General features: G+C 45.5%; 1 protein-coding gene across 1 annotated transcript in view; it reads right to left on the reverse strand.

Moving 5' to 3' along the window:
- ITGA9 (integrin subunit alpha 9) overlaps nucleotides 1-22,095 on the reverse strand; it is an 855,720-nt gene that overhangs the window by 701,275 nt on the left and 132,350 nt on the right. The window contains exons 6-7 of the mRNA XM_029589807.1: nucleotides 10,549-10,678; nucleotides 4,855-4,940 (exon numbers count right to left, since the gene is read on the reverse strand). Coding sequence (XP_029445667.1) covers nucleotides 4,855-4,940; nucleotides 10,549-10,678 — 216 coding nt within the window. The remainder of the gene's footprint in view (nucleotides 1-4,854; nucleotides 4,941-10,548; nucleotides 10,679-22,095) is intronic.

Raw genomic sequence — 22,095 nt, forward strand, 5'->3', positions numbered from 1 at the left:
TTCCCACTGGTCATCATCGTAAGATCATTGAGGGCACTTCCAGACTACGAGGTTCAAAAATGACTGTGGAGCTGGCAGGAAGGCAGAGGAAATAAGAAGAGGTTGCGGTAGGGGGCGGGGCTTGTCCCAGAGGGAAGAGACAGAAGCAGGAGCGGAAAGGGGGGAGGGGAATGAGGCAGGGATAGAGGGCAAAGAGGGTGGAGAGGTGGGAAAAGACAAGAGGCAGAAGAGGTGGGAAGGCAGTTTGTGTGGAAGGAAGAGAGGTGAACCACCAGGGAGAGAGAGAGAGCAGGAGGCGAGACAGCCAGAAGGGTGAGGAAGGGAAGTAGAAATAGAGGGAAAACAGATGGTTTGATGAAGGGGTAAAACAGGGAAGGTAGCAGGGTAAAACAGTGGGCAATAAAGGGGCTGCAAGACAAACTTGGGAAGATGGAGGATTGAAAATGATGGACAGAGAGTAAAAGCTATGAGAGCAGTGCATGTGCAGACAGATTTCAGTAGCCAGCACTTGGAATGGAAAACTAGCACTTTGTTACCTTGCATGCACTAACAGGAGAAAAAAGGAAGAAAGAGAGGCGTCAGCGGCAGCCGAGGGGGTATCGTCAGGTTCTTTTACCTGTGGTGGTCACAGCAGAACCAAAGCACTGCGACTCTAACGGCTGCAGATCTACTTCTAACTCACAAACCGTGCACAAGTGGGGATAAAACAGGACTGCAGATCAGCTGGTGGCAAGCTGCAAGCCATCGGGAGTGGGGTGGGAGGCCGTATGCTGAATCCTGCCCCGATCTTATTCACAGCCCTCATTGGAAGGGACAAGAACGGGGGAAGGTACCGAAGGGAAGGAGCCCAGCAATCAGGGCACAGAGGCCACTAATTTTGTGTCTCGGGGGGCGGGGTGAACTGAGAACCCGAGCCCCTCAGATTTGGTGGGTGTGGGAGCCCCTACTTCTGGTGTGACGGGGTAGGAAAGGAAAGTGCATTGGACCTGCCGTGGCATTTGGTCACTCGTTCAGTGGTGGTGGTGGCGTCGGGGCTGTGATCCAAGCTACCAAGCCCCTTCGTTCTTGTATTAGGAGAGTGGAAGGGAAACTGTAGCACGGAGGCCCCTTTGTTTTTGGGGCGTGCAGGGATCATGGTCCCTCGATCTTGCGGGAGGCGGGTCAGTTTGAAATCCAGGCAAACCGGCCCTTTCAGCCCTTTTTAGCAGGCAGGGAAAAAATATGCAGTACATTGCAAGTTACTGTGCAGCTGCAAAATTTACCTCGCACATGCTAAAACTTTTTTAGCAGGAGCTTTAAGTGCATAGGGCCCCAAGGGGCAGTTGTTTTGGCTCTATGTACTGATTAAGCAGCTGCACTCTGACTCAAAACCTCTGTCTTTCCTAAAAGGGAAAGAAAAATGACGAGCAGCGAAATACTCTGGGACGCGAGTCAAAACTGGTCGCCCTGTTACTGAAAACCATCATAAATGTTGCACGACAGATGGAAAAAGAGAGATGGGAATTAGATGGGGGTACAACCCTTGGAGAAGAGATGACTAGAGGTGGCGGCAGCAGCCACAAAAACTGTTGCTAGTAGGACATGCCTAAGCCTCCTTGCTTTTTAATTCAGAATCTATCATAGTCCTGATGGATTATTTAAGAGTGAGTTTTCAAAGCTATTGACACACATAGAACCCGATTTTATGCCTTTTGAAAATTCACCCAAGGGTTGTGATTTTCTTGTACCCCCTTGCCCCCCCCCCCCCCCTTCTCCTGAAATCTGTCGTCTAGGATGTTGCTGTTAGGATTTGTAGGTATGTGGACCCTGGGCTGAGGTGAGAGATGGTACCGCCCACAGGGAGGAGCCTTGTGAGCCTCACCGCCGGGAGGCGAGGACTCAGCCGACGTCAGAGACAGCTGTGGAATAGAGACAGAGAGAGAGGGGCACTGCCCAAGGAGCGGGGTATCCCCTCAGTACTCTCCATTACTGAGGGGATACCTCAGTAATGGAGATCCCACAATGGTCCACAGAGCGGGGTACACTGATGAGGTTCCACTTTAGCGATGATTCGATAGCGGCCTGCAGCGCAGGGTACATCGAAGCGGTTTCCTCACTTAGAGATGGTACGGTAGTGGCCCACAGCGCGGGGTACACCGGTGAGGGTTTCCCAGTAGAGGTCCACAGCGCGGGGTACACCGGTGAGGGTTTCCCAGTAGAGGTCCACAGCGCGGGGTACACCGGTGAGGGTTTCCCAGTAGAGGTCCACAGTGCGGGGTACACCGGAGAAGAATTCACACTAGAGATGGCACAGTAGTGGTCCGTAGAGTCAAGGTACTCACATTGACGTATGTTCCAGCAGAGGCCCCTGGGAACGGGGATAGGCAGCAGTTCAAGGCAGAAGGCCCTCCGAGGAGCGGATAGCCAGAGACGAGGAAGGGCCCCCGAGGAGTGGGTACCCAGAGTGTCTCACGCCAAATGTGCAGGAACTGGAACGGGAAGTCCGTAGCGAGTGAAGCGGATTCAGCAATGAGGGAACTCGTTGCCAAGTCGTCAGTAGGCAGGGCCAGCCGGCTTAAGTATCGTGGAGTGAAGACGTCATCCGGAGGGGACGCCCCCGAGGTTCCCGCCATGACGTGCTTAAGACTGGCCCATGCATGTGCCTAAGTAATCCCGAAGGCAAGATGGTGGTCGGCAGCGCCCACGCCGTCCCGGGGACGCCAGGCAGGTCGGCGGTAGCTGGCGGAGGACGCCACTCTCCCCAACGGTGTCAATGCAGCAAAGAAAGAGGTGAGCATTAGTGGTCGCAGCCGTCTGCGACCATCGGGCATAACCGTTGCAAAAGCACATGTTTAGGAAAATGCCAGTCTTCACTTTTGGGAGTAATTATTACCCTGGTTAAAAAAAAAAGGAGTGCATTAACAGGATGACAGCACTGCCACTGGAAAAAAAAAAAAGTGGCGGGCAAGTTGAAATTTTTAAAGCTATGGAAACCTTGGTTCAAATGTTCTAATGAAGACTAAGTCTCATGCATGGCAGTCAATGCGCTACACAAGCTCTGCATGCAGAACTGGCTTCCCACTGTACAGTTAATCCTTCGACTCCATTATTATTTTGCCTTCTTGTACGATTACTTTAAAAAAAGTCCATAAAAAAGGAAAATGTCAAACATGTGGCACAGGAATGGTGAGCGTTACTAACTCGAGCTATCACAATTATAAAAAAAAAAAAAAAAAAAGGCATCTGAAGTCACTTTTTCCTGCTTTTAACCAGGAACTCATGTGATTTTTGTGGGGAAGCTTAAAGAGCTTTGTTTCCTTTCTGCCTGTCGTGATAAGGACGTAAGAGCACAAATGAGGCCAGATGCACACCCCGCAGTCGCGCTGCTCTTCCCAAGCTGGTTCCTACACGTCAGGCTGCTGCCCGATTCCATCCCCGGTCATGTTTTGCATCCTGGCGTGAGGAGGTAATTGGCCTGCTGTGAACCACTGCAAAGGTCAGAAGGGATTCACTGTAAATCGGGACAAAAGTCAGACACAGACCACTTCCCTCTCTACACGCAGCGCAGGTCCAAGAGAGGGAGCTATGCTGGGCTGCTTCTTTAATTGAAAAACAAAAATCAATAATCAGAAATCACAAAGCCTGGATTACAGGACAAGAAATATTTACACGCACTGTCCACCTGTTATGACACAATTCATAACATATTCAACTGCCCTGTCATCAAATGCTCCTAATGCATTCAATCTGGCCATAGGTGCCCCCTTATAAGCTCAAGATTTATGGAAAACATAGGGTGCACAGTCAAAAGTAAATATTTATTGCTGCTTTAAACAGAGATGGATCGATCCAAACTAAATAGCCCGCTGAAACTATATTCAAGAGCCTACCACCTGATGATCCGCGACTCCTTTGGTGGACTGAAATGTCCAACACATGTCACAATGCCCAGATTGCTTAGAGTAATCGGGATCTACCTAGAGATTACCTCTGGCCTGAGCACAGTCAAATCTTCCAGGCGGCAGCATCCCCCTTCCGCCTGCTGAACATGCACTTTGAATCCAAACAGCGCATAAACTCTCTCCTCTTGAAGAGGGATCTTCACTGCTGCTGGAAGTTTCCTTTTGACGAGGCAACCATTAATGATCTCGCAAAGCCCTCTGTGTCTGACTTCCAGCAGCAGCAGAGAACCCATCTGTCAGAAAAGCTGGGCCACATTGCAGTTCATTTTATCATTTTTGACAGGGAGGCTGGGGAGGAGGTTACTTTTGGACAATGAGCATGAAGTTCTTCTTTCACTCTAGACATGTTGGCACAAAACCACAAAGTAACATTATTACAAGCCCACACACACACACACGACTGGCCCAGTAGCTCTGCTGTGCACTGCCAAGAGGAGGGATCAGAGTTCAGATCCTGGTTTGGTTCTTCACCTCCCCAGGTCGGCTGGGATTGATGCAGAGGCAGTGTTCATTGCTCTTGTGGAGGAGGTGGGGAAAGTGTCAGTCACTGTACAGCAGGCAGCAACCATCATCAGCCATATTTAGGAAAAAGAAGGAGATTGGTGGGGGAGAGAGGGAGAGGGTAAGGTAGAAAGAGATTAATGGGGAGCAACAGAGAAGAGAGGGAAGTAAGGGATGGAGAAGAGCTTGTTTGGCTTTGCCCCCCTCAACCAAAAAAGCATTCTGCTGCCTCTACTGCCAAGATCCATCCCACCCCTCCCCCATCCAAAAAATTTAAAAAAAAAATCTTTTTTTTTTCATGCAGCATGAGTATTCCAAAAGGATTAAAAGCCTTGACCAAAAAGAGTGCTGGAGGTGCTAGGGAGATCTTCAGTTACCTCATCCCTATGGCTTGGAAGGGGGGATAACACACCTTTCCGATGCCTCCATCCTGAGGGGCTCCTCCCACGACGTCAATGGTGGTGGCTTGGGAGAAATGTCCTGCTGTCACTGCATATCCTGCGCAGAGAAAAGGAGGGGAGGGGAAACAGAGGGGTCACAGAAGGGCACAATATGGGAAAGTGGTCAGCCATCGAGTTAGCGCAGTTCATTTGGGGGTGGGATGACCTGGTGTCAGGGGAAAGGGAGCAGACAGCTTTGTGCGTTCAACAGGAACTTTGCAGAAATGTATTAACAGGGAATGACAGTAAGGATTCAGTTGTTCTCCTAGCGTGGAATCGAAGAGTGAAAAAAATAAAATAAAAAAAGCAGAAGGGCTGAAAGTGTGGAGGGAAAACGATATACCTGGCGGGTGCAAAGTCGCCTTACCCAAAGGATTAAGATGCCAAACGAATATGCAGCACTGCCCTCATTTAGTTTTCCCTCCAATGATTTTGAAATGCATTTCCACGTTGAGTTTCGAAACCCACTGAACTGCAACGCTCTTTTAACTCATTTGAGGGGAAACTGAATGACTGGTTCTGTAGAAGGTATGAAGCAAAAAAAAAAAAAAAATGTAAGCAGACAGAAACCTTGCTGGTAAGCATCACGACACGGATTCTTCCGAGTGCTAATCACTCTTCTGCTTTGGGAAGGAAAAGTAGATGCTTTTAACACTTTATACCAAGTTTAAATAACAGGCGTCTCAAAGACAGGAAAAGACAATGTTTTCAGAGCTTTTAACAGAGGACAGGTCATTACCAGAGGTTTTCAGCGGTTCTGCTTCGGGAGACGTAAAACTGAAATGGGCAGCTCTGTTTACCACCGTCCGTGAAAAATGGCTTTGAGTAGGTGCAAAGGCGCCATGCTAAGGACAGTGCTGGCTTTATCTTCCCTTGTAAGGTATTCTATGTTTAAATTGCTCCTCTATAGCTGCTGAATTACAGGGCGACGGTGTCTGCTCTGTGCAGCAATCTCTATAATTCACATCTATTCTCCAGCAGGTGATGGAGACAAGTTATGTAGACTTCTCTTAATTGTTCCGCAGTAGCATAAACTAGACTGCATCCTTACATTATTATTATTTTTTTTGTATTTCCTTGCAGGATCCCCAATTAAGACGGAAAAAAAATATAGAGATAAGAAAGAGGTGAATGACAGCCTTTTAACAAAACATACTCTCAGTTTATTAGAACTCTCTTTGGTGATTTTTTTGTAGAAGTTCCTTCTGTGGTGGGTCTGAGTCCTTTGTAGTGCAAGTGCATGAGGAAGGCTGTGAACAGAGAGGAACTCTGGTGGAGACCATGGCTGGTATTGTTTGTTACCATACAATCATCTACGCTCTAAGCAGATGCAGAGAGCATTCCCTTCCACAGCCCAAGTGAACAGGAGGAAAAAAGAAATGTGCATCTACAAGGAGGATAGGTAACTGAAATGCAGTTCATTAAGCATTGATGGATTTTTTTTGTTGTGCATTAGTACTAATTCATTTTTCAAAGATGTGGAGGGGTTTGTGTAGTAGACAAAGGAATGTACCCTTTGCACTATAATTTATAAAGTTATCCAGCATTGAGGGGTGCTTAGCATCTAATTTTCAGTAAGACTTTGCCATTAGGGTTGCTACCTCACCCTAGGTCGGATGAACAGGCTGATCGACTCCCAGTTTCGCTCCATTGCATGCATGAATTTCAGTGGCTAATTTTCCCCATTGATTTCCGTAAGAAAATCAGAACTACATTTCCATGCATGCAATAGGGTGAAATCAGGGCTAGATCAACCTGCTTAGTTCACCTGGGGGTGAGGTGGCAGTGTTCATGTTATGGAGCGCTAGGAGAGAGGTTCCGCTTACGAAGAGATGTGTGTTCTTGGGCCACGGCTCGACCCCAGAGGAACTCCAAAGAGGTGCCGCGGTAGGCGAGGCATGCCTGAGCATGGGCTGGACAGGAGCAAGGCTGGACTGAAGACTGGAGATACTGACCCTCCTCCGGACCTGCACACTTCGGAAGATCAACAACGCAATGATGGTCTTATGAACAGTCCTCCGACCATTCCAAGCCCTTTCGGACCTGCCGCAGGGTACGGCAAGAAGTGGCAGGCCGGAAGGAGGCCAGGGCAGTGAAGACTGGAACATGGAGATACAGACGAGGACGAGGTGCTTGGAAGCACAGACGAGACTTCAGGGATGACGTAGACTCAGGCACAGACGAAGACTCAGGAACAAGGTACTAGGCTTTCAGAAGACTCAGGAATGAGGTACTAGGCTTTCAGAAGACTCAGGAATGAGGTACTAGGCTTTCAGAAGACTCAGGAAAGAGATACTAGGCTAGCCTCATGAAGCGCCCTACTCAGCCCGCCCGTGGGGCTGGTCGCGGACCACGACATGGCTTGCCGCGAGGTACCAATCGTACAGAAGACTCAGGAACAAGGAATCAGGGGTTCAGGAGAGCAAGACAGGATCACGGACTTCAGGATCAGGAGAAGCAATATCAGAGCTGGGTCACGGACATCAGGAAAAACATCTGGACTGGAACACAGATACTGGATCGGGAGACAGACCTTAGGGCTGGAACACGGACATCTGGAACAGCAGGTGAACATCAGGAGTGGAACGTAGACAATAAGACAAGACGAGGAGCTCCAACAAAGAGCAGGAAACACAGGACCTTGAAGAAGTGCTGGAACAAGGACGACTCTTGGAGCAAAGGACAGCAGGATCCCAGGAGTGACCAACTCCTTGCGAATGCAAAGCTGGAATGGCTGCTGAGCTCTTTTGTAGGGCTGAAGAGGACAACGCCCAGGGAGGAGTCAGCAGAGGGCCACACCTGGCTGGCCCTTGAAAAACAGATGAGAGGCTCGTGCCCGCGCCTAAGGAAAGCTGGATGAAGAGAAAGCTGGAAGCTGGTGGCGTCCTCAGCCACGTGGAAGGCCGAGGAAGCAAGGCAGAAGCGGGGCAGCCCTGCCCTGAAGCTGGATGAAGGGCAGGCTGCTGGAGCGGCTTCAGCCACGAAGAAGACAGAGCAGGAAGAGAAGGAAGGCTGCAGGATGAGCAGGCAGCTGTAGAAGATGCAGGGACAGCCTCCCTGCCGGGCGAGGACCCGGACTGTAGCAGGTACCAGCAGGCACGGCCTCCCTGCTGGCTGAAGGCCCCGGCATCGAGTGCATCGCATCGGGGAAGAGCAGGAGCGGCAGCAGCTGTCCCGGCCACATGGGAGGGTTCCCAGTGGCCCGACCCTGCCGCGCAGGGCTGGAGGCAGCTGGGAAGGAGCCTGGCGACGGCGGCACACCCGCCACGAAGAGGACAGCGTCAGCGGCCCGACTGGCCGCAGAAGGTAAGGAGCCTGCCCACGCTCCTCGCGGGCAGGACTGCAACAGTTCATGAGAACATAACTGTCAGAGCAATGCAGAAAAGCGTGTTCAGCCACATGCACAGCTTTTACATTTTGTGAACTTAAACCTTACTGCCAATGCAGCAAGGAGCGTTCTAAGATGGGAGTTATACTTAGCACTTTTGCATGGAAATCCCATGCAAATGAGGGCATTAAGCAGTACTTCCCTTGGTATGTTCTGCTTGCCTAACCCGGGTTTTGTTAATGCAGGAAACTTTACTCCTGGTCAGAGGTGAAATAAAGTTTCCTGCGTTGCTGGCACTTAAAACCAGATGGAGAAGAATTCCCCAGAGTGGAGAGCCTGGGAATCCAGAGAGAGAGAGAGAGAGAGAGAGAGAGAGAAGGTGGTTCCTGCAGAGTGTGGTGGACTGGTGTACTAGGAGGTGCCAGGGAAAGGACAGCCTTCCTAGGAAGGACATTAGAGTCAAGGACTGCTTCCTCTACCATCAGTCTACGACCCCACTGAGAGACCAGAGAAAGAGGAAAAGATTGCAGGGGGAAGGATTAGAGCCACCAAACAGGTACTGGGAGGGCCCGGGGAGGAAGAGGATACCTTTCCTGAAGAGCTAACCTGTTTGAGGGACAGTTGGGAAAGAGTGTGTGATTTTTGCTTTGTTACTGTGGAAGTTTTATTGCAGTATTGGTGCATTACCCTAAGTGCAAAATTCTGGATTTTGTGTTTTGCCGCCAGTTTTTTCTTTAGTAAAGACTTTTAACTTGGAAGTGAAGCGTGATGATTGGGGTGTCTGGCTGGTCTGCAAGAAGAGCCCCTGTGAGTGAGTGTACCCTAAAGGCCTTGAAAACTGGTAGGTTTTCCCTCTGAATGGGAACCCTGAGGACAGTCATAGGCCCTTGCACGGTCTGTGGCCCTCCCCATGTAACCCCCCCCCCTGCCCAGGCCCAAAACAGGACAGGAGCTACACTTGTTTGATATTCAGTGCTGCATTAAGGACACATTTCAATGGGTTGCAGAATGCGTGCAAGTTAGAGATATTTGTGCTGATTTCTTGGAACTTTTCCTAATTAGATAACTTGATCCCTTTCCTCAGTTAAATCCTACCTTTGAGGATTATGATGGCAGGGATGCCTACAGAAGTCTTTCTGCTTACAGACAAATTTATATAGATGCTTAAGAGGCCTCATTCCCTGAAATGTTGCCCATTAAAGTTGCCCCTTCCTGAATTAATCCCACCTATAACCCACCTGGTTTCAAGCCAGCAATCATCTGACTATTCATGATCAAGATCAAGAAAGAGTCCAAACTTCAATCGGGCATTCACTGAACACCACCTTCGCTCGGCAGGTAAGGTGAGAAACCTCTAAACTGTTATCTGTGAACTCTTAGTAACACAGCAGTCCTTGATTATCAAAATTACTTTCAGTAAGATGGGACCCTGTTACTTTTTCCTTTGTACATCAGCACAAATGCATTCGTCTTACGCTATAAGCTGAATATAATTAAATAGTTATCGACTGTTGGTAGAACATGGAAGTCAAGGAAGGCTGGTTTCTTGACCAACAAACAGTGCCAGTTGTTGGAGAAAAACGCCTTCTTGTGCTGAAAGCTATACTGTAGGCCGTTCTGACAGGGTGTTTAAGCCCCTGCAGATTTGTCTCCCACAGTAGTGACATTGAGAAAACTATATAAATATTGCTTTTATCATCTTAATTACGGTAAAGTTAATCAGTAAAGTGAAATCTCTTGAGGCACGTTTCCCTAAAACATTCATAACTGCACGCTTATAATGGCAAGTCTTGATTCTGAACCAAAAATGAAGACAAATACACTAATATTGTAATAATGACCAATAAGGAAGATATTTCCAGAGAGTTAATGCTCAGGGATGAGAAGTTAAGGGGCAGAGACAAAAAAAAATAAAAAATCAAAGGACCCTTATCCTACCAGGGCATTAACCACAGGAAGTGCCTGACCCTGGAGCTTATCATTACCAGTGGCTGGAAACTGGAATTAAAGTGAACCTAAAAAAAAAAATAAATCACTGTTGTATTTTCCAAACTGTTTCAGAGCTGTCACAACAAGCAGCTCCTGTTTACCTCAGAGGCCCCTACCAGTGAGATAACTAACCAGTGACAAAAACAAGATGTTCTGGAGTCAGCCACTCGGGATTTTCCTCCCAACATTCCAGGCCTCATCCAGGAGGCTTCTAACAATAATTTAAGCGGCATCAGATAGAGCTGGCCCAAGCCTTAGACTACTGCATATACAGAACTGCAGCTGCAAGCGGCAGGAGGATCACTATTTTCGTTTTCTCATAAAGCTGCCCGATGATGGTGCTACTTGCCTAGGTACGTATAGCGCCGGGCTATAACAGCTTCGTCATTCAGTTTGAAATACATATTATCGGTGAGGTTTAAGACTTTGACCGTGCCGGTCCAGTAATAAGACCCTGGGGCCCCCATAACCACCAGCTCCTGAAAAGAAAAGAAAAGAAAAAAAATAAAGCAAAGTGAATTAAAACAGAATTCCTTTCACGAGCGGTTTGCTAAAGCAACTCAAATGTTCAGACTTCTTGTTCATCAGCACAGGAAGAATGAAACATCTTTAGTTTGGGGAACATATATCTTTGTTTATAAAGGAAATATCTGTAATGTTATTAATGTTCAGTGATTGACTCACAGTAAGCCTGAAATGAATAACTCTTTAAGGCAATGAACTGCTGTCAATCAGTGCCCCACCATCCACATGGGATCATTGCTTACGAATTCCCTGGGATTTAGTTTGCTCGTTTAAATCTCACCTCACTTGTCAAATAAAATAAATACTGAGGTTTAGTATCAGACATCAGCCTCACTATTGCATGTGAAATGAGCTGCGTTTCCTGGGCAGAGAGATCTCTGGTCCTCCCTGTGATCCTATAAGCGTTGCATCCGTAATCTGACATTTTCCCTGTTTCTTGTGAGTCCCACAGCAGAGGAATGAACAGTGAAATAATTTACACCAGGCAAGTGCTGAAAGATTCCTTCTTCAAAAGCCCATCAGGGCCACAGGCACTGAATGTGGCTACAAATTTATCAGCGAGCTGATCTTATTTTCAGAGGATGGGAATAAGAGAGTTCTTTACTCTCACATGCAAATATACAATGCACAGCAGAACATAAGATAACTTCAGAGATCTGTAGGTTGCTGCAAACCATCCAAGCTTCCACAATAAATCAAAAAAAATAATAATTATACAGAGGCAATCCCTAAAGAGGGAAGTCAGGTTGATATTGTTACTTGTGGAATCCCTCTTATCTATAAAGGCATTTTCATCTTCCTTCTGCTCCCTTCAACTTGAAAGCAGCTGCGCTATCAAACATGTTTGCAATAATTCAGTCGGCAAGCACATCAGTTCAGTCCTCCTCTCGTGTGTTCTGTTATGTACCTCCTAGAGGATATTAGTATCTGAAGTTTGTGAAAGCTTCTCCAGTTACCCAGCTACTCCCACACTCGGAGTCTGAATCGACCAGAGACTGCTGTGCTGATCCTTACAACAGCCTCATAAGGGTATTTCCCTGATATAACTCAAGCATGGGAGCAGCATGAACAGTTGAAAACATGACTCAAAGAGAAACTTTTAAAAGAAAGGGGGATGTGCATAACTTGATTTTTTTTAAAAAGACCCTAAATCTAAGAAATAAAATACAGTAGGGTCAAAGGGAGGGCAATAATCAAAGGCAGTGTTTTGTCAGAAGAAATCGGCTTTTTGAATATAACCCACCCTGTAGGTACATTGTTCAACAATACATACACTTACATCCACATACCAGGGACAGTGGAATGCCTTTTTTGGTTGGAGGAGCCAAGCAAATCAGCCAAGCTCCACTGCCAGCCAGCAAGCCAGTCCCCATGCCTCCTTCCCCCAGCCAGCCATGTCAACCCACTTTCAACTTCCCCCCAGCCAGCCAGGTCAACCTCACCCCCAGCCTCCCCTCAGCCAGCCAGCCTGGACCCTCTGACCTCCACCCCAGTGAACCTTGACTTCCCACTCATTCTAGCCAGCCCACAGCTTTAGACCTCCAGCCTTAGACCTTCCGTTGCAGTCCTGGGCTGTGCCCTGGTCCCTCCACCTACCTCGGGGACGGTCCGGGCCACTGCGGTGTATTTGCAGCCTGTACAGGTCTGCCTGGCTCCTGCTCGAGGCGCTCTCTCCTCGAGGGAGACACCGCCAATGCTCCAAGGCTGGCCCTGCCCCTAGTCGCGCACGCACAAAGGCTCAACATTTAAAGGGGCCAGCGAGAGAAGGAACAGCATAGCCTGGGGTGACGTCAGATGCTCTCAGGGTATTTAAACCCTGCATCTAGATCTACTACTTGCCTTACAACGAGGTTCTCTCTGCTCCCAGAGGTTGCTAGTTGCTGCTCTTCGTCCACTGGCTTCTGACCGGTTTGTCCACTGGCATCCGACTCTTCTCTTCCTCTGGTATCTGGTTCTGCACTGTCCAGGGGGTCTCGCCTAAGTCCAAGCGGCTCGGGTCCTCACGGGCTCCTCCTGGGAGGACCTTGGGTTTCCAGTGAAGAAGATCTCTCTGGTCTCCTGCCCTGTACCACCTCCCGGCTTCGACCTCCACTGTGGGCCTTCCCACGGTGCATCATCATCTGTCCCAGCTGGCTCAAGGGTCCATGAATCCAATACCTTCCCCCCTAACCTGCCTTGGACCTCCAGCCTCTGACCCTCCAGCTTAGAGATCCATACTCCCCCTGCCCAGAACCTTGGAACCCTCCCCCAGCATCAAACCTCAAATCTCCCCCTCCCCCTAAATAGCTCTGATCCCCAGTGTCAAACACCCCAGCCATGGACCCCCAGTCTCTGACCACTCCAGCCATCTGATCCCCCAGCCTCCAGCCTCCCAGCAGTGCTCATGCAGGCACCATACAGCTCTCTCTCTCTCTCTCTCTCAGGATGAACCACACAGAATACCTATGATTGCTTTTCAACTTAAAAGTAAATTGTAAACTGAAATATGAAAAAAAAAAACAAAACAGAACATCTCAGCTGTGGAGCCTCGCCAAGCAGTCATTGTCACAGACACACATGGCTTGGAGTCTCAGCTCCAGAGGAATTAGGCAGGAGGCACAGGAAGACAGCCCAATGGTCTAAAAGTTTCACCTATTTTGTTTCTCTGGGAAAATTGCTTAGTACTGTACACAGTGAGCTGGGTGGGTCTGCAGAAAGATCTCAATGTGCAGTGAGCCCCACTCAGTATAAATCTTTTAAAATTCAAATTTTACAACTGTATTTTACAGCAGCAACTATTTAATTTCATTTCATACATTTCTTATATACTACCAAATCAGATACAAGAGCTGACCAAGGCAGTGTGCCGTGCAGCATCATATCATCTATATACTGCTCAACAATATCAAGTTGCCTGTTTCTTGGATCTCTTGCTTTCCCCTTTGATCTTGCATCTAGGTCTTCTCTTTTTAGGGGGAAATAGTCAAACTACCCATGTTGGTGCAAACAACACAGCTTCTTCTAACCCATGGCATTTGCCCCAATAATCAATGCAAAGCTATGTGGGTAGTTTTGCTTTGATTATTAGGCCCAGAACAATTGCCCACAAAGATTTGAGCCTGCCTTCTCTTGGCATAATTTTTCCATCTGAAACAACTTGTGTAGTTTTGGTTACACAAAACTGCACATGTTGTTGAGTTTCCCACTCTCTCCTTGCTCTTGGGAATGCCCCTATAGTATATGGCACTGGCATCAGAACAGGATGGGCCACCCGGGCCCTGACCCAACCGAATTTCAGGCTGCACCAATCTGGAAGATCTCCTTCAGTCACTGCATGGCTCTCTGCAAATTTGATCAATAGACAGTCAATATGTAAAGTATCCAGTTATTACTTTTTTTTTTTTTTTTAAGGATAAGCAGCTAGATTTTTTTTATATTACTGAATCTTGGTTTTCAGAAACGGAGAATTTTTTGGTTAATCAGTCATATCTTTTTGATTACAGTATTTTTCTCTAAACCATGGGTGAATAGGAGAGGTCGGTGGTTGATGATTCTTGTGCAAAAATCAATACATATGATCCCCAACTGCTGCTGATTTAATTTCTCACTTTGCGATGTTGTTCTTTTCCTCATTCCATTGAGGAATATATTTAGTTTACTGTCCTCATTTTTGGAATTCTTATTACTGCAACTTCTATGGAAGTTTTGGTTGCTTTAAGGTTTGATGTAAAGAATGTCACGGTGCTTGGAGGTTTTAACCTGCATCTTGATGTTCTTCCATTATCTATCAACTGTGAGGATTTTTAAAAAGTTCCATGAGAGCTTTAAGTTGGGTTCAAATGATTCATCAGGTGTCTCACAGATTGGGTCAAACTCTTGACCTCGTCTTCCTCAAGATGACTGGCCACAGCTTGATCCTTTTTTTTTTTTTTTTTTTTTTAATAATTGTGCTGAAATGTTATAGTCAGGCCATTTTTTTTATTTCAATGCAGGTTGAAATCCCTGGTGCCACTTCTGATTCTAGGGCCAAAGATGTTAAGTATTTTAAACATGGGCAATGGACATATTGAAGTGGACAAGCTTAATGACATTTGGTTACATCGTTTGAATAGAGTTACGGTATCTGATACTGCAACGGCTATAAATGAGTGGTATATATCACTCAATAAAGCTTTGGATTCTATTGCTTATTGACTTCACTGCAAATATAGTATTCATTGTATATATTTTTACCATGTTCGCAACTGCTTCTGCTTACATGCGCTGCTCTCCAATTAGAAATTGTTAATCTTTCCTTTTACTTCTCTTCAAAAGCCTTGTTGTACATTCCCTGTTGTAATGTAACTTTCGCTCTCAATGTTTTTACTGGTTTAAATGGTTTACCACCTAGTTTATTGTAAACCGGTACGATAAGACCTGGTCTTGAGCATCGGTATATTAAAAGAATTTAAATAAATAAATATTGCTCCAATTAAAGGGTTTTCAGTGTGTCGAAGTAGAAATGCCCATCCATTTACTGAGGTGCTTAGGGCAATCAAGCACTGGCTCAAGAAGGCCAACAGATTCTGGAAAAAGGTGAAATCTCCTGATCCTATGGAGGCATATTGTCTCTGTTTAGAAACTTATACGGTTGCAAATGATTCTACAAAGAAGGATTATTTCTCCTCTGAAATCTGCAGTACAACTAATCAGCCATATGAGCTATTTCATATAGTAAAATGTTCAGTTGTCCCTACTGGGAATAAATGTTTGGTGGGTTCAGCTATGAATTGCGAAAGGATGACAAAGTAATATGGTATCAAATATCACATCTAAGTTTTCTAACGCACATGGTATTGGATGCGACCCCTTTAATGATAATCAGAAATGGGCATAATTTTTTAGCCTGCAGAGATTGTACAGGTTATCGCTAATTTAAATGATATTCACTATTCTATGAATATTTGCTTTACTGTGGTAATGAAGGTGCCGAGAGAGGATATTGGCAACTTCATTGACAAGCTAATAAATGTTTCTTTGACCAAAGGTCATCTACCAATCTCTCTTAAAGAAGCTTCTGTGTGACTGATCTTGATAAAGGAAAGTCTAGACCCTGCAGATTTTAACAACCATCATCCCATCTCATGTTTTGGTAAAAGTTATCAAAGATATAGTCTTAATGCCATTGCTTGCTTTTTATTGAGGAACAAAGCCTTCTTGACATCTTCCAATTTGGCTTCTATAATGTCCACAGAGACCCTTCTTCTGCCTAGCACTGATGTGCTTTAGCGGGGGTTTGACGAGGGCAAAATATTTTTTTCCTGGTATTCTTGGATGTATCATCTGCATTTGATACACTAATCGGAACACTCTTTTGGCTCCTTTACAACATTTTCCACCCAAAGACCTTCCATTTGGCCTGCAGTTTGATGCCAATTTCCAATCTTAAAAAAAGCTCAGAATCTGGGCGTGTGCATTGATACCACTTTGTTATTTAGATTTCAAGTAGAAGCGGTTATTAAAAAAAAAAAAAAAGCCTTCATAAACTTAATTTGTTGCTCCATTTGATACTTGGGTGTTGTTGAAGACTTAAAAACTTCTTCATGCTCTTGTGATCTCATTACTTGATTACTACTGCAATTCATTATACATTGGGTTCCATAATGTAGCTGTGCATAAGGTGACAGAAGCACATAATTAGCAGCTTGCTAAATACAGCATTATCATATGTGAACTTCCAATGTCTTCTCAGCATGTTGGAAACCTTCCCTTATCTTATTTGCCAGAGCTGTATCTTTAGCAGACTTCAATGCCACAGGCGCTCAACCTCCCTGTTTGCCATGATTTTTTTTTTCGGGCCAACGGCCCTTTAAGGTGAGGGCTTGCCGTGTACTTTTGTCCTGCGGTGGCCGTGAGACAAAAGAATGCATCATGCAGTCACAATGCTTTTTCAGGGGAGGGGCCCCACTATCGTGCCAACACCACCCACGATAGTGGGACCCCTCCTGGGATAAAACATTGTGGCTTAGTGCATCCAGGGGTAAGTTAGCCAGCGAACTATCAGTTCTCTGTTATGCTCCCCTCCTGCTCACCACTTAGCCATCTAACTGTTTAGCTGGATAAGTAGTTATCCAGCTAAGGGGTGCCCACTCAGCCAGATATTCATTTGCCACCACTTACCCAGATAAGAGGGGCTGAATATCGGGGCCTAAAATTTCAATAGTGATATACCTGCCTTGCCCACCATGTAATGTACAAGTTCCAGTAAGCCATAGTACTAACAGAGTAAAGACATTTTTTCAAAGTAGATTGCAAGGCATGGGAAAATCATCTAACTACAATAAAGAGGAAAGATGCCCCTCACCTGCATTGCGCCAGTATACAAACTGAACTCCACCCCTTTCCTTCATTGTACTCGCTAGCCCTGCCCCTTCTCTATATGGAAATTAAGCTCCGCTCCTCTTTCTCCATGTACTCTCCAACTCCACTCCTCTTTCTCTCCTTATTGTCCAAGCCACTAATGAAAATCGATCTCTGCCCCTCCCCCCCTCTCTGAATTGTTCAAACCCTTCCCTACTACCAAACACAGGCGTGGATTTCTCAATAGGCACACTAGGCCTGTGCCTAGGGCAGCAGAAATCTGGATGGCAGCAGGCCAGCTGAAGATTTGCTGTCTTCCAGTAAAAATAATATAAATTGTACTAATAAATATAGTGTAAAGCTACTCGAGTTTCACAATATAATATAAAAAATGGAAATGTTTTCCAATTTGCTTCAGAATGTTTACATTTTTTGCCACAGCATCTAAGGCAGGGACTGCCCCCTGTTGTCTAACCTTGGGGGGAGGGAAGAGGGGGATAACAGGGGACCACAGCACCAACAGTGCCTAGGGGCACCAAAAATCCTAAATCTGTCACTCACCATACAGTACACCCAAGCTCAGCCTGCACTCTTTGCACATTTCAATTATGCACTTCCTATGCTTCACATTATCTGTCTGTCCTTGGGCGGGCTTTACTACTAGTATTTTAGACTGCAGAGAGAAACCAGGAAATGACTGCTTTCGCCTATGATCCTCTAGTTCTATTATCACCTCTGCACACCTATCATGCAGCTGTGTCCTGTCTGCCTTCAGTATGACTCTATGCCCCTTAAAAATGCACAGTACAGAACAATAAGGTTTAGGTTGTGACATAAACTTGAACTTACCACAGAATGGATGGCATCTTTAACTAAGCCCCTTTTTTTACTCACATATGACTTAATAAAGCATTGTTTTGTTCCCTACTTTTCTATTCTTCTTGTGATTTCCTGACAGAGGATAAAACACACAGAAAATGTGTCTAATAGAAAAATCAGAACCTTCTAGACTATGATGTCCCTTCACATAGTATAATTGGGAAATAACAATAGTATTGTTCCATCTCATTTTTCCCTTTAGAACTGTACAGTGGCATTCATGCAATTGAGGGCTTAGAAATGTGCTCCCTAACTACTGACCAATGGAAGATGACTGCAGGCATGTTTCTGCAGAACACACTGTGGATGACTATGGTACCTTTTCATCTACCCATAGATGAAAAGGTACCATAGTCATCCAATTTTTTTTATTTATTTTTTTTATTGAAATTTAAACAAAATCTTACAGAAACAAATTGTTCCAAGAATAACAGATAATTCAGAAATAACCCTTATTTAAAGGACATCAGTACATCTAAATATAACATTTATATCTCATATCTGAAAAATAATAGGAAACTTGGGAGTCCAAGACTAATGGAGCAGCTTTCAAAGGTAATATTCATATACTAACAACAAATAACCCGTTTAGAGTATGACTCATTCAATAACTCACTTATGCGCTACGTCCCTGTGGTGCCATCTCAGGAGTGTGAATCTAAGTACAATTTTAATTGTAAAGGATCAAAGAAAATATATCTAGACTGTTGGTAAATTACAATGCATTTGCAAGGGAAACGGAGAATAAATTTTGCCCCCCTTGATATGACTTCATTCCTCATCGAAAGCAATTTCTTTCTTTTTTCTTGAGTGTTCTTTGTCACATCAGGGTATATCCATATTCTGTATCCGTGAAAATTATGTTGTTGGTTACGAAGGAATATTCTTAAGACTGAGTCTCTTTCTGTCACAAACACAAAAGAGACCAGCAAGGTATCTCTCATTTCTATAACCGTCTCTGATGTTAAATCTAGCAATGCTGTAATATTTAAAGATGTTTCCTATCCTTCTTGTTGCGCTGCAAAACTTCCTCTTTTTTTTCTTTAATCCTAGGTATATAGTATATCTTTGATATGGCAGGAATTCCTTCTGGGGGGAATTTTAATACATTTATTAAATAAATTTTAAACAATTCTCTTGGGGAAACTGTTTTCATCCTTGGAAAATTAAGAATTCTCAGATTAACTCTTCTACTTTCATTTTCCAATTTTTCCATTCTATTAAAGCAGATAGTATCTGATTTAATAAGATTGGGGTAGATTTACAAAAAATGCGCGTTCGCGTACTTTTGTTGGCACACCAGTCGCAAACAAAAGTACGCTGGATTTTAGTAGATACGCGCGTAGCCGCGTGTATCTGCTAAAATCCAGGATCGGCGCGCACAAGGCTGCCGATTTTGTGCAGCCGGCGTGCGCCAAGCCGCGCAGCCTGCCTCCGTTCCCTCCAAGGCCGCTCCGAAATCGGAGCGGCCTCGGAGGGAACTCGCTTTCGTCCTCCCCTCACCTTCCCCTCCCTTCCTCTATCTAACCCACCCCCCGGCCCTATCTAAACCCCCCCTACCTTTGTCTGGGGATTTACGCCTCCCGGAGGGAGAAGTAAATCCCCGCGTGCCAGCGGGCCACTAGCGTGCTGAGACGCGACCCGGGGGCTGTTCCGGATGGCGCGGCCACGCCCCCGGGCCGAAACCGCGCCCCTGGGCCCACCCCCGAAACGCCGCGTCCCGCCCCCAAAACGCCGCGTCGATCGGCCCTGCCCCTGACACGCCCCCGACAAAAAACCCCGGGACTTACGCGAATCCCGGGGCTCTGCGTGCGCTGGCAGGCCTATGGAAAATAGGCGCGCCGGCGCGCAAGGCCCTGCTCGTGTAAATCCGGGCGGATTTACGCGAGCAGGGCTTTTAAAATCCGCCCCATTATTTTGAACTTCTTCCACCTTTTTGATTTTCAACTCTGTCTCTCTTACTGAATTTTCCAACAAAATTACCTTGGAATCAAGCTTTTTAGTATTCTTTAAGTTTTCCTTTAACATGCCTGTCAAGGTATTTATAGATTTATCCATTGATACCAAACTTTCCATATAGAGTCTAAAGTTATTGTTGCAGGTTTAACCAATGGTGTTTGACAAATAATTTGTACCTCTGGTTCACTTTCTCCTTGCTCCACAGGGTCCCTTTCTTCCTCAGCTGCAACACCAGCTTCAGAGCCCATAAAACAGGGCTCACTGAAGAGCGTGTGATATCCACCTCTCTTCTCGGGGCTACAGATCTTATCAAAGCCATTTGTTCTTCTCTCCATGACTCTCCATGACTAGATGGGCCATTTGGTCTTCTTCTGCCGTCATTTCTATGTTTCTATGTTTCTATGTTTCAGTACCTTCTCCGAAAATCCTCATTGCTGGTTCTGGGGTTGTCGGCGCACCGGGGCTGAGGGATATTCCTTCCGCCATGGAGCTCGGCGTCTGCTCAACATCGGCGTCTCCTGCGGCTCCTCCCTCCGGTATCTGTTGCACAGGTCGGATGAACATCGACTCAATTCATGGTTGTCTGTGATCCAAATTTGGCGTAGAAGTAACATTTAATTTTACTTTTGCCTTACGTTTAGTGTGAGGCATTTCAGGAAAAGATTCCTGGCAATTAGGCACTTAGTAAAAATCTTCCACGGAGCGAGGCTCTGTACATCCACACTAAATGGCAGCCACTTGGACTCCCCAGAACATTAGTCATCCAATTTTTTGTGACTATAAAATACATGCTGCAGTAGCTAAGCATGGCAAGCTGAATATAGTGTAAAGCCTGCGCCATATCTTACACATTTTTTTTTCCACAGGCTTGGAAAAAAATCTTAATAGCTTGTATCTAGAGCACCTTCTCTTGTGTGCCTTAACAGGACTGCAAATGGATCATTTTATATGCCTACTAAAATTACTCTTATTCAGAGAAGGGAATCAGCCACCTCACTGAAATTCTCGAATCCCAGTGGACTCAGATTTAAGTAATTGAAAAGATGTTAAATTCACTTCGATTTGGCCTAGTTAGAAAATATTTCCAAAAAATGTTCCCTACGTAGCCTCAGACACTAACAGGTGAATTTTCAAAAAATTTACGTGTGTAAAGTGCACTTATACGGTTAAATCCTATGGACAATTCAATGTCATATATTGTAGCATTTTTCAAAAGCCACTTACATAAGTAAAGTGCATTTACGTGTGTAAAACCCATTTTTAAGCAAGGAAATGCTTTTGAAAAACAGGCCTCACAGGCACAGTATCTAGGCATAGACAAATCAATCTATAGTTCCTTTTACCTTTAACAAGTCAGCAAGAAAACAGGGTGTGACGGGGATGCATCACTGTTCACACTTATTCACCAGTTCAGATTCTGTTTCACATATAAATGGTGATCTTTATCCCAGAAATGTTCTCAGAGATAATCACCCCCAATAAGCCTTTTTTCTTTAAACTTAGATGGTTTTTCTGTAGCAAGAAGTCAAAGTAATCTTTTACACTATGAAATGTCACAAATCTTGCCAAACATTCAATATAACTTGAGTATCTGACAGGTCTCCCAAATGGGCCCTTATCATGGAGTGCTTTAGAAAAGATTCTGAGAAGGGGAGACCACTTAACCTCTGCTTGGGTTCTGATGCTAATTTTTGTGGAATGAAAGGGCTGAGAGGATACAGCAGTAGAACAGAGGTTTAGTTGAACAGAGATCCACGTACCACAAAGTTCAGCATATGGAACGTATGATATTGAGAGAAACTGCAGATGTTCTGGGACAGAGTGTGAAATGACACTCATCTATGGGATAATGACATTGAACTGCCACTATATGGCATCATGTATGGTACAATTACACTATGCATGTGTACCAAGTAAAATGTTGATAGAGTGTTCATTGGATTATAATGGGAAATGTCTCCTTTAAGAGGTGATGGGAGTATAAAAGGCTGAATTCAAAATCTTGGCAGGAGAAGACTGAAGGTACCTATAATGGGAATGGATGGTCCAGGCTGCCTCTCCTTAGAGAGAGGGCACTGCAGGGGCTTTCCCTCCCAAAGGAGGTGTTTTCTTTCACAGGGAAATAACCCAAAGAGTCTCGTTCCTGGGTCCTTGAGGAAGAGAAGTGGTCGAAGGTCTCACCAGCAGTGGAAGAGCTGGGAATGAGGTGGTTCAT

This window comes from Rhinatrema bivittatum, chromosome 2 (assembly GCF_901001135.1).
Source record: "Rhinatrema bivittatum chromosome 2, aRhiBiv1.1, whole genome shotgun sequence".
In the NCBI taxonomy this organism is placed as follows: Eukaryota; Metazoa; Chordata; class Amphibia; order Gymnophiona; family Rhinatrematidae; genus Rhinatrema; species Rhinatrema bivittatum.